The following is a 15,127-nucleotide window of genomic DNA, read 5'->3' as shown; positions in this document are numbered from 1 at the left end:
AAAAACAAGTAACCTATATAAAAATTATAATTACCAGTAACCAGTATAAAATACTATGATTACCAGTAACCATTACACCATTATAAATGTACTTTAAAAGAAACAAGTAACATCTATAATATACTTGTAAAAACAAGTAACCAGTATAAAATACTATGATTACCAGTAACCATTACACCATTATAAATGTACTTTGAAAAAAACAAGTAACATCTAAAATATACTAGTAAAAACAAGTAATCTAAAACAAGTAATCTCTATTATATACTAGTAAAAACAAGTAATATCTATAATATACTAGTAAAAATAAGTAACCCCTGATTATATAGTATGATTACAAGTAACCCTGATTCACTAAAACTACTAACCCTAGTGGCTTCTAACAAGTAACCCCTATAATATACTAGTAAAAACAAGTAATATCTATAATAAGTAAAAATAAGTAACCCCTGATTATACAGTAACCAATATAATATACTACAATTACCAGTAACCCTTAGTCCATTATAATATACTAAGAAAAACAAGTAACCCCATTAATATAATAATAAAAACAAGTAATATCTATAACATACTAGTAAAAACAAGTAACCCCTGATTATATAATATGATTATGAGTAACTCTGATTCACTAAAACTACTAACCCTAGTGGTTTCTAATAAGTAACTCCTATAATATACTAATAAAAACAAGTAATCTCTATAATATAGTATAAAATACTATGATTACCAGTAACCATTACACCATTATAAATGTACTTTAAAAAAAACAAGTAACATCTAAAATATACTAGTAAAAACAAGTAATCTAAAACAAGTAATCTCTATTATATACTAGTAAAAACAAGTAACATCTATTATATACTAGTAAAAACAAGTATTATCTATAATATACTAGTAAAAATAAGTAAACCCTGATTATATACTATGATTACAAGTAACCCTGATTCACTAAAACTACTAACCCTAGTGGTTTCTAACAAGTAACCCCTATAATATACTAGTAAAAACAAGTAATATCTATAATAAGTAAAAATAAGTAACCCCTGATTATACAGTAACCAATATAATATACTACAATTACCAGTAACCCTTCGTCCATTATAATATACTAAGAAAAACAAGTAACCCCATTAATATACTAATAAAAACAAGTAATATCTATAACATACTAGTAAAAACAAGTAACCCCTGATTATATAATATGATTATGAGTAACTCTGATTCACTAAAACTACTAACCCTAGTGGTTTCTAACAAGTAACTCCTATAATATACTAATAAAAACAAGTAATCTCTATAATATACTAGTAAAATTAAGTAACCCCTGATTATATACTATAATTACAATTAACCCAGATTCACTATTACTACTAATCCTAGTGACTTCTAACAAGTAACACATAATATTTTAGTAAAAATAAGTAACACTTATAATACTAGTAAAGAAGTAAAGAAGTAACACCTATAGTAAAACAAGTAATACCTATAGTAAAACAAGTAACACTTATAATATACTAGTAAACAAGTATAAAAGTAACACTTATAGTAAAACAAGTAACACCTATAATATACTAGTAAAGAAGTAACTGTTATAGTAAAACAAGTAACACTTATAATATACTAGTAAATACAAGTAATCCTGGTTCACTATAACAAGTAACCCCTTGTTTATATACTAGTAAATACAAGTAATCCTGGTTCACTATAACAAGTAACACCTATAATATACTAGTAAAGAAGTAACTGTTATAGTAAAACAAGTAACACTTATAATATACTAGTAAATACAAGTAATCCTGGTTCACTATAACAAGTAACTCCTGTTTATATACTAGTAAATACAAGTAATCCTGGTTCACTATAACAAGTAACCCCTGTTTATATCATTAATAACTAACAAGTAACTCTAAATTAAAACTTACAAGTAACCCTATTCTACTCTAACAAGTAATTTCATATAATATCATTAATAACTATAACTTACAATATGCAGAATTGAGTACAAGTAAAAATTATAATTACACTAGTAAACCTCATATTATACAAGAAAAAATTATACAAGTAACACTAGTGCAACAAGTAATTCTGTATATATCATATTGAATATACTTAACTTTAACATACAATATGCAGATTTGAATACAAGTCCAGGAGAAACAAGTCATAGTACATTGACAGAAGAAAGTGGAAATCAAGGTGGAATACAATTGGATGATATTGCAGGAAGTTTACTAGGTTTTACAGCCTCAACTTTGGATGAAATATATGAGCAATATAGACTTCATGCTATGGTTGTAGGATTTAGTATAAGACATTCAACAACAAGATATACACAAGGAAAACACAAAGAAATCAAAGGAAAGGATTTTGTTTGTTCTAAAGAAGGATTCAGATGTGTACCAAAAGCTAAAAAAACACCCCCTCCACAAATTGAAAACAAAAAAAAAAGAACACATCAAGTACCTGAAACCAGGACAGGTTGTCATGCATTCATTAGGGCAAAAAAAAACAAAGAAGGAATGTTTGTAGTTGAACAGCATGTTGTAGCACATAACCATGAGTTGACAAGAAGTGTTTGGCAGCATTTACATAGATCAGAGAGAAAGATAACAGAAGAAAAGGCAAAAGTCATTGAATTAATGGCAGACAGTGGGTTAAGACCAGCAGATGCATATAATGAAGCAGGTGGAGAAGAAATTGTAGGACATACTCTGACAGACCACTATAATTATATTTCAAGGAAGAAGATGAAAGAAATTCAAGGAGGTGATGCACAAACTGTAATAGATAAATTATACAAAAAGCAAGCAGAAGATGAAGATTTCTTTTTCAGGTAATTCATACATTTAATACCAGTAACTATAGTCCTTTTTTTGAAACAACAATTTACTACTTTCAGTTACTCTTATCATCAAAACAAGTAACATCTGAATATTTTTTTTCAGATTTAAATTAGGAGGAGGTGAAAATGAAAACAAACTGACTGCTATTTTTTGGAGAGATTCTAAAATGAAGGAAGATTTTCAAATTTATGGAGATGTAGTTGTATTTGATACCACATATAGGACAAACAAATATAATCTTATTTGTGCTCCTATTGTTGGTCTCAACAATCACTGGTTGAATGTAATGTTTGGCTGTGCTTTTATTGCTGATGAGAAAAAAGAAACTTTTGAGTGGGTGCTCGACACTTTTAAAAAGTCTATGGGTGGTAGTCAACCTGCTTCAATATTCACAGATCAAGACTTGGCAATGTCTAAAGCAATTGAAAAAGTAATATCTGAACTTATAGTTCCAGTAAAATAAATTATTTTAAGAATAATGAACGATATATTTTCACTCTTGTAGGTCTATCCTCACTCAAGACACAGATTATGTATTTGGCATCTTATAAAGAATGCTGTATCAAGGTTTGGAGCACTGAAAAGAGATACATCATTCAAAGATGCATTCAACAAATGTCTTTCAGGATGTGTGAATGAGGAAGAATTTCAGGTAACCTCTATAACAATATATAATTCAAGTAACCACAAAAACAAGTAACCATATAATATAAGAAACTTTATTATTTCTAACAAGTAATCTCTTATAAATAAATTTTGTGATTTCTAAAAAGTAACCCCTGATTCACTATAACAAGTAACCCTAATGGTTTCTAACAAGTAACACTTATAATATTCTAGTATAAACAAGTAACCTTTATAATATACTAGTAAAGACAAGTAACCACTGATTATATACAAGTAACCTCGGTTCACTATATCTTGTAACCCCTGTTCATCTTATTAATAACTAACAACAAGTAACTCTAATTTAAAAAGCTTACAAGTAACCCTACTGTATTCTAACAAGTAACTGCATATAATTTATCAATAACTAAAGTAGTGTTACAAGTAACCCTAATTCTCAATAACAAACAAATACACTTACAAATCATACAAGTAACCCTAGTGATTTATAACAAGTAACCCTTGATTATGAACTAGTGTTACAAGTAATCCTGATTCACTATAACAAGTAACTTCTGATTATAAACTAGTGTTACAAGTAACCCTGATAAACTATAACAACTAAAAACACCCTTGACACTTTTAATTAACAATAAAATACAAGTAACATCAAAACAAGTAACAATATAATATAATAACCTATAACAAGTAACCTAGTTATTATGCCTAAATCAAGATAACCATAATAATATCATACAAGTAACATCAAAACAAGTAACAATATAATAAAAGTAACATAGTTACCTTCACTCAAATACAAGTAACTATTACATGTATCATAATACAAGTAACCATTACAATTCAAGTAACCATTACAAATATGAGGTTACTTGTAATAAATCTATAGTTACTTGTATAATATTACATATATAGGTAACAAGTAAACATTACATGTAATATAATACATTAGATTCAAACATATATTTCAATTAATCTCACAAGTAACTATATGATAAAAAGTAACCTAGTAACCTTCTCCCTAATACAAGTAACTATTACATGTATCATATTACAAATAACAATTACATGTAATATAATACTGGTAACCATTACAAGTAACCATGTAATGGACCAATGGTTACTTGTAATGGACCAATGGTTACTTGTATATCATAACATGTATAGTTAACAAGTAACTATAATTTATAATTTCATACAAGTAACCATTACTTTATTTTTATTTTTTATTATTTATATTTTTAATCAAACACTAACTATTATTTCAAAATATAAAATTACAGACATGCTGGGATTCAATGATTGCAAAATACAAACTTGAAAACAACAAATGGTTCAAAAGGTTGTATGGTTTGAGACAAAAATGGTGTACAGCATTAAGTAAAGACTTTTTTTCTGCTGGTATACTATCATCACAAAGAAGTGAAAGTGCAAATAATGCAGTTGGGTTTAAGGCAAACAAAAACACAAGTCTGACAGATTTCTTCAAAATTTTCAATCAAACAGTGAAGAGGTGGAGAAAGAATGAATCAGATGCTGATTTTAAATGTTCAAATTCAAACCCAACTTCAAGTATTCCTTTTATTGGATTACTTAAACATGCTTCAGAAGTATACACTCAAACCATTTTCAGGTATTTTGAAACAGAATTCATGTACTCAATAGGATGCATAACCTATCATCATGGTACTGTGGGAGATTTATACTTTTATCAGGTTCAGATTGAGTATGATGAAAGTAGCAGACAGAAAGTTACATATAACAAAGCTTTAAATAGAATAGCATGTTCTTGCAAGAATTTTGAAGAAATTGGTTGGCTTTGTTATCATTGCATAAAGATCTTGCATCATCATAATGTGACAAGAATTCCTAGCTTCTACATTTCATCAAGATGGTCTAAAATGGCAAAAGCACATGTCTGGAAAAAGAAAGATGATGCAGCTGAAAAAGAATCTCAGGTTGACAGATTAATGCCTTGGAGACACACAATGGCAAGAAGAAGCTACAATCTACTTATAAAATGTCAAGAGCACAAAGAGACAAGAAATTTGGTAGAAGAACATTTCAAAATTATACAAGAGAAGACAGATGAATTCATAAAGGAATTGCAAAAGAATAAGGAAAAGGAAACCTCATCTGATCAACAGGAAGCTACAAGTAATCAACAGCAAACTTCAACTGATCACCAGGAAGAATCACCAGAAACAGAAATCCCTGCAGTCATGGATCCAGAAAAAGCAAACACAAAAGGAAGAAGCAAAAGAATAAAAGGGCACTTTGAGAAAGGGAAGCAACCTAAAGCAAAGAAAACAAAAGCAATGCAAGCCAAAGGAAATTCCAGAGAATTTGGAACTATAACTCCAGTTTCAAACCCAAAATTATTTTAAGTTTTGACTATGTGATTTATACATGCTGTAATTCTATCTTACAGTAATTAGACTATTTTTTTAATATACATAATGCAATCAGACTCTTTTTGATTATATATATATATACTGCATTTAAAAATGTTTTTCAAATATATAAGTAATAGTCTTTTTGAAATAACTAGTAAAAACAAGTAACCACCAAAACAAGTAACATATAAGTATTCAAAAGTATATAATTAACCTTCCTATTATCCATATAAGTAACAAGTAACTCTCTTCCCTTAGATTATTATACATAAAAACAAGTAACCCTGCTCCCCCCTCCTATTATACATAAAAATACAAGTAACTCTTAGTACAAGTAACAAATATAAGTAACACTACTCAATCCTTTTATTCATCAAATTACAAATAACTCTCCTTCCTCCTATTATTCATAAAAATACAAGTATAAGAACTTTTATAAGTAATCTAACTTTTAATACTAACTAAAACAAGTAACTGTTATAATTTGATAACCTTTCTTAAAAACATATATCAAACAAGTAACTGCATGTCATTAATATGTAACTTTTACTACTAAGTAAAACAAGTAACTCTGATAAATACAAGTAATAGAACTGTAATAATGTATATTTAAAAATTAATAAAAATAGTATATATCCTACATATTACTATATACCACTATATTAAAAAACAAAAAAAAATGTCTTCTGCCATTTTCCTAATTAAAATTCCTTACTTATTCCTTGAAGAACGCCTTTGAGCAGCTTCCTTAAAAGGAATAACACCTTTCTTTTTCTTCACCTCTTCTGCCATTTTCTCAGCAGCAATAGTTGCAGCAACCAGCATGTCTTCTTCTGCCTTATCCTCTTTTTCTTTCTCAGTGGCATCATCTACTTCTTTTTCAGAAAACAATTTTTTTCCTTCACCAACATTTTTTTTGTTTCCTAGAATGCTCTTCTTTCCTTTAGACAGACTAGCCTTTTTAGATTCCTTATTAACCTTTGCAATTTTTTCATTAAGAATGACTTCAGAATAAATCTCATCATTCTTTTTAGCAAAATCAACCAAACTTTCTAAAACATCTTCTCTTCTTAGATTCAAATTGCACAATACCAGAGATGCACATATTTCTGCTCTAAATCGCCGTCTCTCCAATGCCTATAAAATAATATATAATAAAAAAAATAAATTAAAGTAAATAACATAAAGATAAAAAACAGAAATAAATAAAATTAAAAAAAATGTTTACCTCAGTCAAACCTTTACATCTAAAAGGTTTCCCATCATATGTAGCAGAATGGTACAAACAAAACACTCCACAATCATATGTCTCCACAACACACTTTTGAGAGTCTAGTGGAATCATACGAATGTCAAAATTCTTCACAGCTTCTCCATTATCATGGCCTTTAAGAACCAAATATTTTGACATATACAGCCTCTGCAAAAAAAAAATCAGTAAACAGATCAAGTAACAGCCAACAAAACAAGTAATCTAAAAGAAGTAACTAACCACAAAACAAGTAACCCCAAAATAAGTAACTTAATTAACTCATAACAAGTAATCTATAAAAATTACAAAATATACCCAAAACAGGTAACACCAAAAACAAGTAACCTCAACCCAAAACATGTAACCTCAACTAAAATCAAGTAACCCCAAACAAATAAACACGAAACAAGTAACACCAAAGTAACTAACCACAAAACAAGTAACTCCAAAACAAGTAACCTTAACTCAAAACAAGTAACCACTTAAAAAGTAACCCCAAACAAGTAAATACGAAACAAGTAACACCAAAGTTAATCCCACAACAAGTAACACCAAAGTTAACCCCACAACAAGTAACACCAAAGTTAACCCCACAACAAGTAACTAAAACAAGTAACCCCAAAATAAGTAACTTAATTAATTCATAACAAGTAATCTATTAAAATAACAAGTAATGCCAAAAAATAACCAAATTAAAAATAATTAAGCCCTAGAGTAATAAACACTGATTATAACCTTACAAAAAATAACCAAATTAAAAATTTTAACAAGTAACTAAATAAATATTATTGCTGAAAAGTTATACAAAACTTAAAATATTATTTATTGCACATGTTCTTTGTCATCAATAACAACAAATGTGTCAGCAAAATAAAAATTATTGACATAAAGTAATACAACTCTGAAAAAATTCAATTACAAATCTGAAAAATTACAAATATTGCTGAAAAAGTCATACAAATATGACTTAAGTCAATAAACAGTCCAAAAATAAATTATTCCTTCAGAAATATGACTAAAATCAAGAAAAGGTCCAAAAATAAATTATTCCTTCATCAAAAAGTCATACTAATGAATTTATTGCATGACCAAAAAGTCAAAAATATCTATCTAAAGTGATAATTTCTTCACCAGGTAATCTGACAAAAACATGATAATAAAGTTGTTCATACATAGCATTTTTCTATATAAGGGCTGTTTAAAATAAAGGTTTTCTATATCAAATATAAGATTTACTATTAAAAGACTAAATTTAACAACCTAACAACCTATATTTTTCATATATAAGGTTGAATATTATCTTTCTTCTATACAATATTCTACACACAAAAAAGAAAAAAAAATGGAAGATTTCTACACAAATTTAGAAAAATGTTCTATTACTTTCAAGCCAATTCATCGGATGAGCATGGTAAATATATTTTACATAAAGCTTTAAGTTTATATATTTGTTTTATGTTTTAACCAAAATTTAACGATTTCATTTTTTTCTTTTTTAAATTCAGTCACTTCCTGGAGATTGGAGAACATTTCTTATAAATTTCACACATCATGTTAGAGTCTACTGTGGGAATAAAGGTAGAGAAGACAGATTATGGGAAGTAAGGGTGATAAGCGTTCCATATGATACAGGAAATTGTGGTGGTATGTTGACAGATCGTGAATGGGAAAACTTAGTAGAAACTAACAACATTGTTCCTGGTGACAAACTTGATGTTTACCGTGATAGAAGAACCATTTACATTAGAGTTTTTAATGCTGATGGAACTGAAAAGCTTCCTACTGAAGCATAATATAAGTTATTTGTATTAAGATTATGTATGCAATGATGTATGTAATAAATATGCTTCAATATGAAGCATAAGTTTTTATTTTATTGAAATTATCCTAGTAAAAAAAATTATCTTTATATAAGAAAATAATATTTGTATAAAGTATGAAATGTTTATCAGAAACAAGTAATCCCCAAACGAGTAACTCATAAAAAGTAATCCCCAAAACATATAATCCCCAAAGTAAGTAACTCATTAAAAATAATACCCATAACAAGTAACCCCATATGAAGTAATCCCTAAAATTAGAACTCATAACAAATACATCAATAACAAGTAATTAAAAACAAGTAACTCATAACAAATAATCAGAAAAACAAGTAATCCCAAAAACAAGTAATCCTAAAAACAAGTAACTTATAACAAATATTCCATATAACAAAGTAATCCATAAAACAAGTAACTGATAATAAGTAATTCCCAAAACAAGTAACATAGCAAGAAATTCAATAACAAGTAATAAGTAACTCCCATAACAAGGGACTCCCATAACAAGTAACTCACATATCAAAGTAAATCCCATAACAAGTAACTCCCATAACAAGTAACTCCCAAAAGCAACTAATTCCTATAATAAGTAATTCCAATATTGCAAAATTAAAAAACAAGAAACAAGTAACTCATATTGAAAAACTAAAAAACAAGTAATATACAAAAATTAACCACAGAACTAATTACAGTAAAAAAAGTTATCCATTTAAAAAAATAATAAATAAATGAGCAAAAAAAATAATAATAATAATAAATAGAGAATCCAATATTCAATACTTACTATGTACCAAGTGAGGGTATAATACTCTGTGTGAAATTCATCAAAATTTGTTGAAATTTTCCATTTTTTTGCAGCAGCTTGCCCTTTTTTTGATTTGCCTTGTACTTGGACATGCATTGAATAAGTTCGATTATCCAAATAGTCAACAGTTTCATCCATGAAATTTATGACAACAGTAGAATAATGTTGACCATAGTAGATTGGTATGAAAATCTGAAAGAAAAAAAATACAGAGAATTAAAAAAAAATAGAAAATCAAACTAGTTAACAAGTTAACCTCTTAAAAATAAAGTGAACATAACACTTACCATCACAGCATCAAATAATTCACAACATTTCACAGATTCCATCCACATATCCCATGCTCCAAATACTTCATTCTCATATAAGCTTCCTTCTCCATTATATAAACAGCATAAAAGAGGCCACTGTATAAAATATAAAAAATAGTAAATATATATATAAATATATTTAAATTTTGAAAAATAAAAAAAGTAGTAAACAAATTACCATATATTCACCACCAAAAAAGAGTCTTGGATTGTCATTGTCTTGTTTATAAACCTCAACATAATTCAATAGAATAAAAAAACAATCCAAAATTCTGCTGGACATCATTTCCTTCTGAAACAACGTCAAAAATTCTTCTCGAGGCAAACTGTAGAACTCATTAAAATATACTAGGAGTTCCCTGTTCAAAAATAATCAAATAAATAACAAACATTAGTGTTGAAACAAGTAAATACTGAAACAAGTAACTGTTGAAACAAGTAAATACTGAAACAAGTAACTGTTGAAACAAGTAACTAATAAAACAAGTAACTAATAAAACAAGTATATTTTAGTTACTAATAAAACAAGTAACTAATAAAACAAGTAACTGCTAAAACAAATAATTGCTAAAAGAAGTAACTGCTAAAACAAGTAACTCATAAAACAACTGACTAAAGAAACAAGTAACATCATATAGTAACAGATACTACAAAGTACCAAAATAAAAAACAAGTAACTCTATAAACAACAAATATATAAAAAAGTAACAAATATAAACCCAACACAATAAATAATAACATAGAACTAACAAGTAACACCATCTAACAAAAACATATATCAAACAAGTAACACCATATAAATAACAAGTAATACAATAAGTGATAGAATTTCAGAATATGCAACAAAAAAAACCATTAAACAAATTATGAGATCTTGACTGTTCCAAAGATTAACATATCAGATAGTTAAAATAAATTTATACTTATATAAAAAAAAAAAAAAAAAACTTACGAATCAGACAGTTCTGAATAATTCTGAAGAAAACAGTAATCAGCAACCATCAGCCGTAAACTCCTCATTCTTGACACTCTCTTGCAGTTAAGCCTAATAAATTTTGAGATTAACTGTAATTTATAACCACCATATGCACCACAGTTAATATCACAACTTATAAATTCAGCAGACTATACAGCATTATCATCAGAAATTATATTCTTCTCACCATCAGGCCTCCCTTCATCATCCCAAAATTTCCTAAGAATCTTGTAAGATTCTTCAGGAGTACAACCAGCAACAAAACATGTCAACACTTTTTTTTTTTCTTTCTTTTTTCCTTTTGGCTGACTAGAATCCTTCTTTTTTTTTCCAGAATTTTTTTTCTCAGGATTCTTCTTCTGAGGAGCTTTTTTTTTGGGATCAGATGATTTTTTCAAGGTATCAACAGGCTGTTTGGATGAAGTACCTACAGCCTGTTTATCAGAAGTAACATCTTTCACAGAAGTCTCTTGTTGAGGCGCAATTTTGTCAGAGGCATTAATATCATTTCTTTGCAACTCTCTAAGCTCTTGAATCCATTCTTGGGTTGAAAGATGAATTACTTCTTCAAGAGGACCTTGATTAATTACACTTTGATCAATGTTATCATGAGATGAACCATCAAAAACTCCTTGATCCAAAATGATCTCAGTTGGATTAATCTCAGTTGAAGCTATTTCTTGACTTGAAATCATAGCCAAACTTTCAAGACTTTGAAAAATATCTTGAGTTGTTCCAACTTCAACATTCTCTTGAGTAGATATTAAAACAATATCTTGGCTTGATTCAGCTCCAACATTTCCTTGGCTACTTGTCAAAACAATGTTCTGACTTGAAACCACAGGACTGTAAACAACAATAGCTTTGTCATTTGTTTTACCAACTTCTGCATTTGAAGCAGAATCAACAGAAACTCCAACACCAGAACCTTCTTGTACCACAGCAGCAACAGTTCTTCCTTCTTCAGAATCATGAACCCCAATTTCTACATCAGAATCATGACCCCCAATTTGTACATCAGCATCAGCAGTTCTTCCATCTTCAGAATCATGAGGAGCATTTTCATTAATCTGTTCTAGATTAATAGAATGAACGATGTCCTCAACTACTTTTCTTGCACAAGAAGCACCCAATGGATCATCTGAACTAGGGACTTCTTCAACTGAAATTGGTTGAGCAGCAACATCTTTGATAAAATCCTGAAACCCACCAACAGGTAACTCACTTGCATTTTCAGGTTCAGGGCAAGCAAACAGTTTGAATGAAGGCATGTCATCAACAACTTTCTTCATTTCAATGTTTTGTTTCACAATCTTATCAATTTGATCCCAGAATGACTGATCATTATATATTGGATCTAATTGTGATAACACAGGAGATTTTTCCTTTTGAGGTTGTGGAGAATGTACTTCAGCAGGTTTCAATTCTTGCTTCATTGATTCAATGTAACGCTCAAATTGATAGGACATTAACTTCATGTCCCTCTGCATGAACATGTAATTCTTTTCCACATCCTGCAATTACATAATAATAACAAATTAATAAAAAAACAAGATAACAAAAATAATATCATACAAGTAACACAAAAACAAGTAACAATAAAAATTACTATATAACAAAACAAGTAACCCATACAGAATCATTATTCACCCATATAAGTAACTAATAATAAACAAGTAACCATTATAAACAAGTAACTAATTATAAACATGTAACACTTATGCATTATAAGTAACCCCTGATTACAATTAACAAGTAATTATAAAACAAGTAACCATTCCACAGTTTAAAAAGTAACAAGTAATATCAAAACAAGTAATCTATCAACAAGTAATGTCAAACAAGTAACCTATAACAAGTAATGCCTAAACAAGTAACCTATATAAAGTAATGCCTAAACAAGTAACCTATATAAAGTAATGCCTAAACAAGTAACCTAGATATTATAAATAACCTATACCAATTAACCTAGTTATTATGCCTAAAACAAGATAACCAAAATAATATCATACAAGTAACATAAAAACAAGTAACAATAAAAATTACTATATAGCAAAACAAGTAACCCATATAGAATCATTATGCACCCATATAAGTAACTAATAATAAACAAGTAACCCTTATAAACGAGTAACTAATTATAAACATGTAATATTTATGCAACCATTATAAGTAACCCCTGATTAAAATTAACAAGTAACCATTCTACACTTTAAAAAGTGACAAGTAATATCAAAACAAGTAACCTATCAACAAGTAATGCCTAAACAAGTAACCTATAACAAGTAATGCCTAAACAAGTAACCTAGTTATTATAAATAACCTATAACAAGTAACCTAGTTATTATAAATAACCTATAACAAGTAACCTATTCACAATCCTCTATTAAAAAAAACAAAAAAAAAACTAGCAAGAAAACTAGTAAGGAATACAAATAACAACAAGTAACACCAAATATAAAAACTACAAATAAAAACAAGTAACAATTAGTAAGAAAATTATTAATACAAATAAGTAACTCCAAATTAAAAAATTAGTAAGAAAAACAAGTAACACAAATTTAAAAACTAGTAAATTAAAACAAGTAACAACAAAATAAAAAACAAGTAAGAAAAACAAGTAACAACAATTAAAAAAACTAGTAAGATAATCAAGTAACAAAAAATTAAAAAAATAGTAAGAAAACTCACATTATTTGCAATTAGACAAATTTCTTCATTTGTCTGAATATCTGAAGGAATTTGAAATGCAACAACACGAGAAGAACCGGCAACATCCAAATTTTGAACAGCATCAACACTAGCTGAAATTGCTCCACCAACAACTCCGGCATCCAAATTTTGCTCAGCATCAGGAATTGCTCTATCTTCAAATTCAGCATCAGCTACAACATCTTCAAATCCTTCATCTTCAACATCTTCATCTTGATCATCAAGATCATCTTGAACTGAAGAAGGCTTATATTTCTCAACTATCTTTTCAAATTCAGAATCCTTCACATTCATTCGTCTTTTTTTCAATCCATTCTCACTGTCATTCTCCTCCTGAGCCATAACAGAAGGATTGTACTTCTCAATGATTTTCTGAATTACATTTTCATCCCCAGCCAACTGTTTCTTAGCATGACCAATATAAAAATCAGACTTCTTTAAGAAACGTCTTCTTTTGTATTGCTTTTCTTTTACTTCCGGTTCAGCAACACCTTGTTCAGCAACATCTACATCATCATTTTTTCTTTTTAAACTCTTTTTCTTTTTTTCTTTGTTCTCTTCATCTCCATCTTTTTTTCCTTCCTTTTTTTCTTCATTTTTCTTTTTTGAAATCAAACTTTCTCTCTTTTTTTCTTTCAAATCTTTTTTATTCTCTTCCTTTTTCTTGTCAACAGATTCTTTCTTTTTTCCCTTCTTTTTTTCTTCTTCCTTTTCTTCTTTTTGCTTCCTAACCTTAACTTTCTCAACAAGCTCAATCTTTTTTCCCTTCTTTTTTTCTTCTTTTTCATCTTTTTTAACAGGCTCATCTGCAGCAACAAAATCAGATACAGGATATGTATCCTCATCAAGAATTCCTTGACCATATAGTCCATTTTCCTTTACCAATCTATCTTTAAATGTTTCATCATTCCAATGCTTGATCAGGGGCAGTGAACTATCAACAGAAAATCCTTCCACTTGAATCCTATGAAAATAACAAATCTGAAGTAACAGAATACATCCAGGAACATACTTTTGTGTAGCAGAACAACTTGCCAATTTGTCACACAAATCATCCAAGACATATTGACACCAATTGAACTCCTTGATCTTCTTAGTATCCTCCAAAGCAAAAACCAATTTGAAATCAGCTGATCTATTGGATGTTGGAGCAAGTAATGTAACCATTGCATACATGACAAAGCATTTTTTGAATTCATCATTCCCTTTTTGCATCTCCTTGTCATATAACATCTTATTCAACAAAAGAGGAACAGATATATCTAATGATTTAGAACCATATAACTGCCTCCAATTTGTCTTCAAATCAGAATGCTGCCTTTTAATAGAAATAGGAACAGATGTTGCTCCCATTGGTATCTTAAATACATCATGAACATCAGCAG

The 15,127-nt window shown here is 28.6% G+C and overlaps 1 protein-coding gene across 1 annotated transcript; it reads left to right on the top strand.

The window, feature by feature from the left end:
- The first annotated feature begins 2,642 nt into the window (after positions 1-2,642).
- On the top strand, positions 2,643-5,857 carry LOC145617211 (protein FAR1-RELATED SEQUENCE 5-like). The gene is made up of 4 exons (XM_081671899.1): positions 2,643-2,836; positions 2,949-3,276; positions 3,352-3,498; positions 4,754-5,857. Exons 1-4 carry the CDS (start codon positions 2,643-2,645, stop codon positions 5,855-5,857), a joined length of 1,773 nt encoding a protein of 590 aa, XP_081528025.1.
- Positions 5,858-15,127: the final 9,270 nt, after the last annotated feature.

Source organism: Chenopodium album, chromosome 26, assembly GCF_948465745.1.
Source record: "Chenopodium album chromosome 26, dcCheAlbu1.1, whole genome shotgun sequence".
NCBI classification, from domain to species: Eukaryota; Viridiplantae; Streptophyta; class Magnoliopsida; order Caryophyllales; family Amaranthaceae; genus Chenopodium; species Chenopodium album.
The sequence above is the reverse complement of the archived record's forward strand: the minus strand, read 5'-3'. Positions and strand labels throughout refer to the sequence as shown.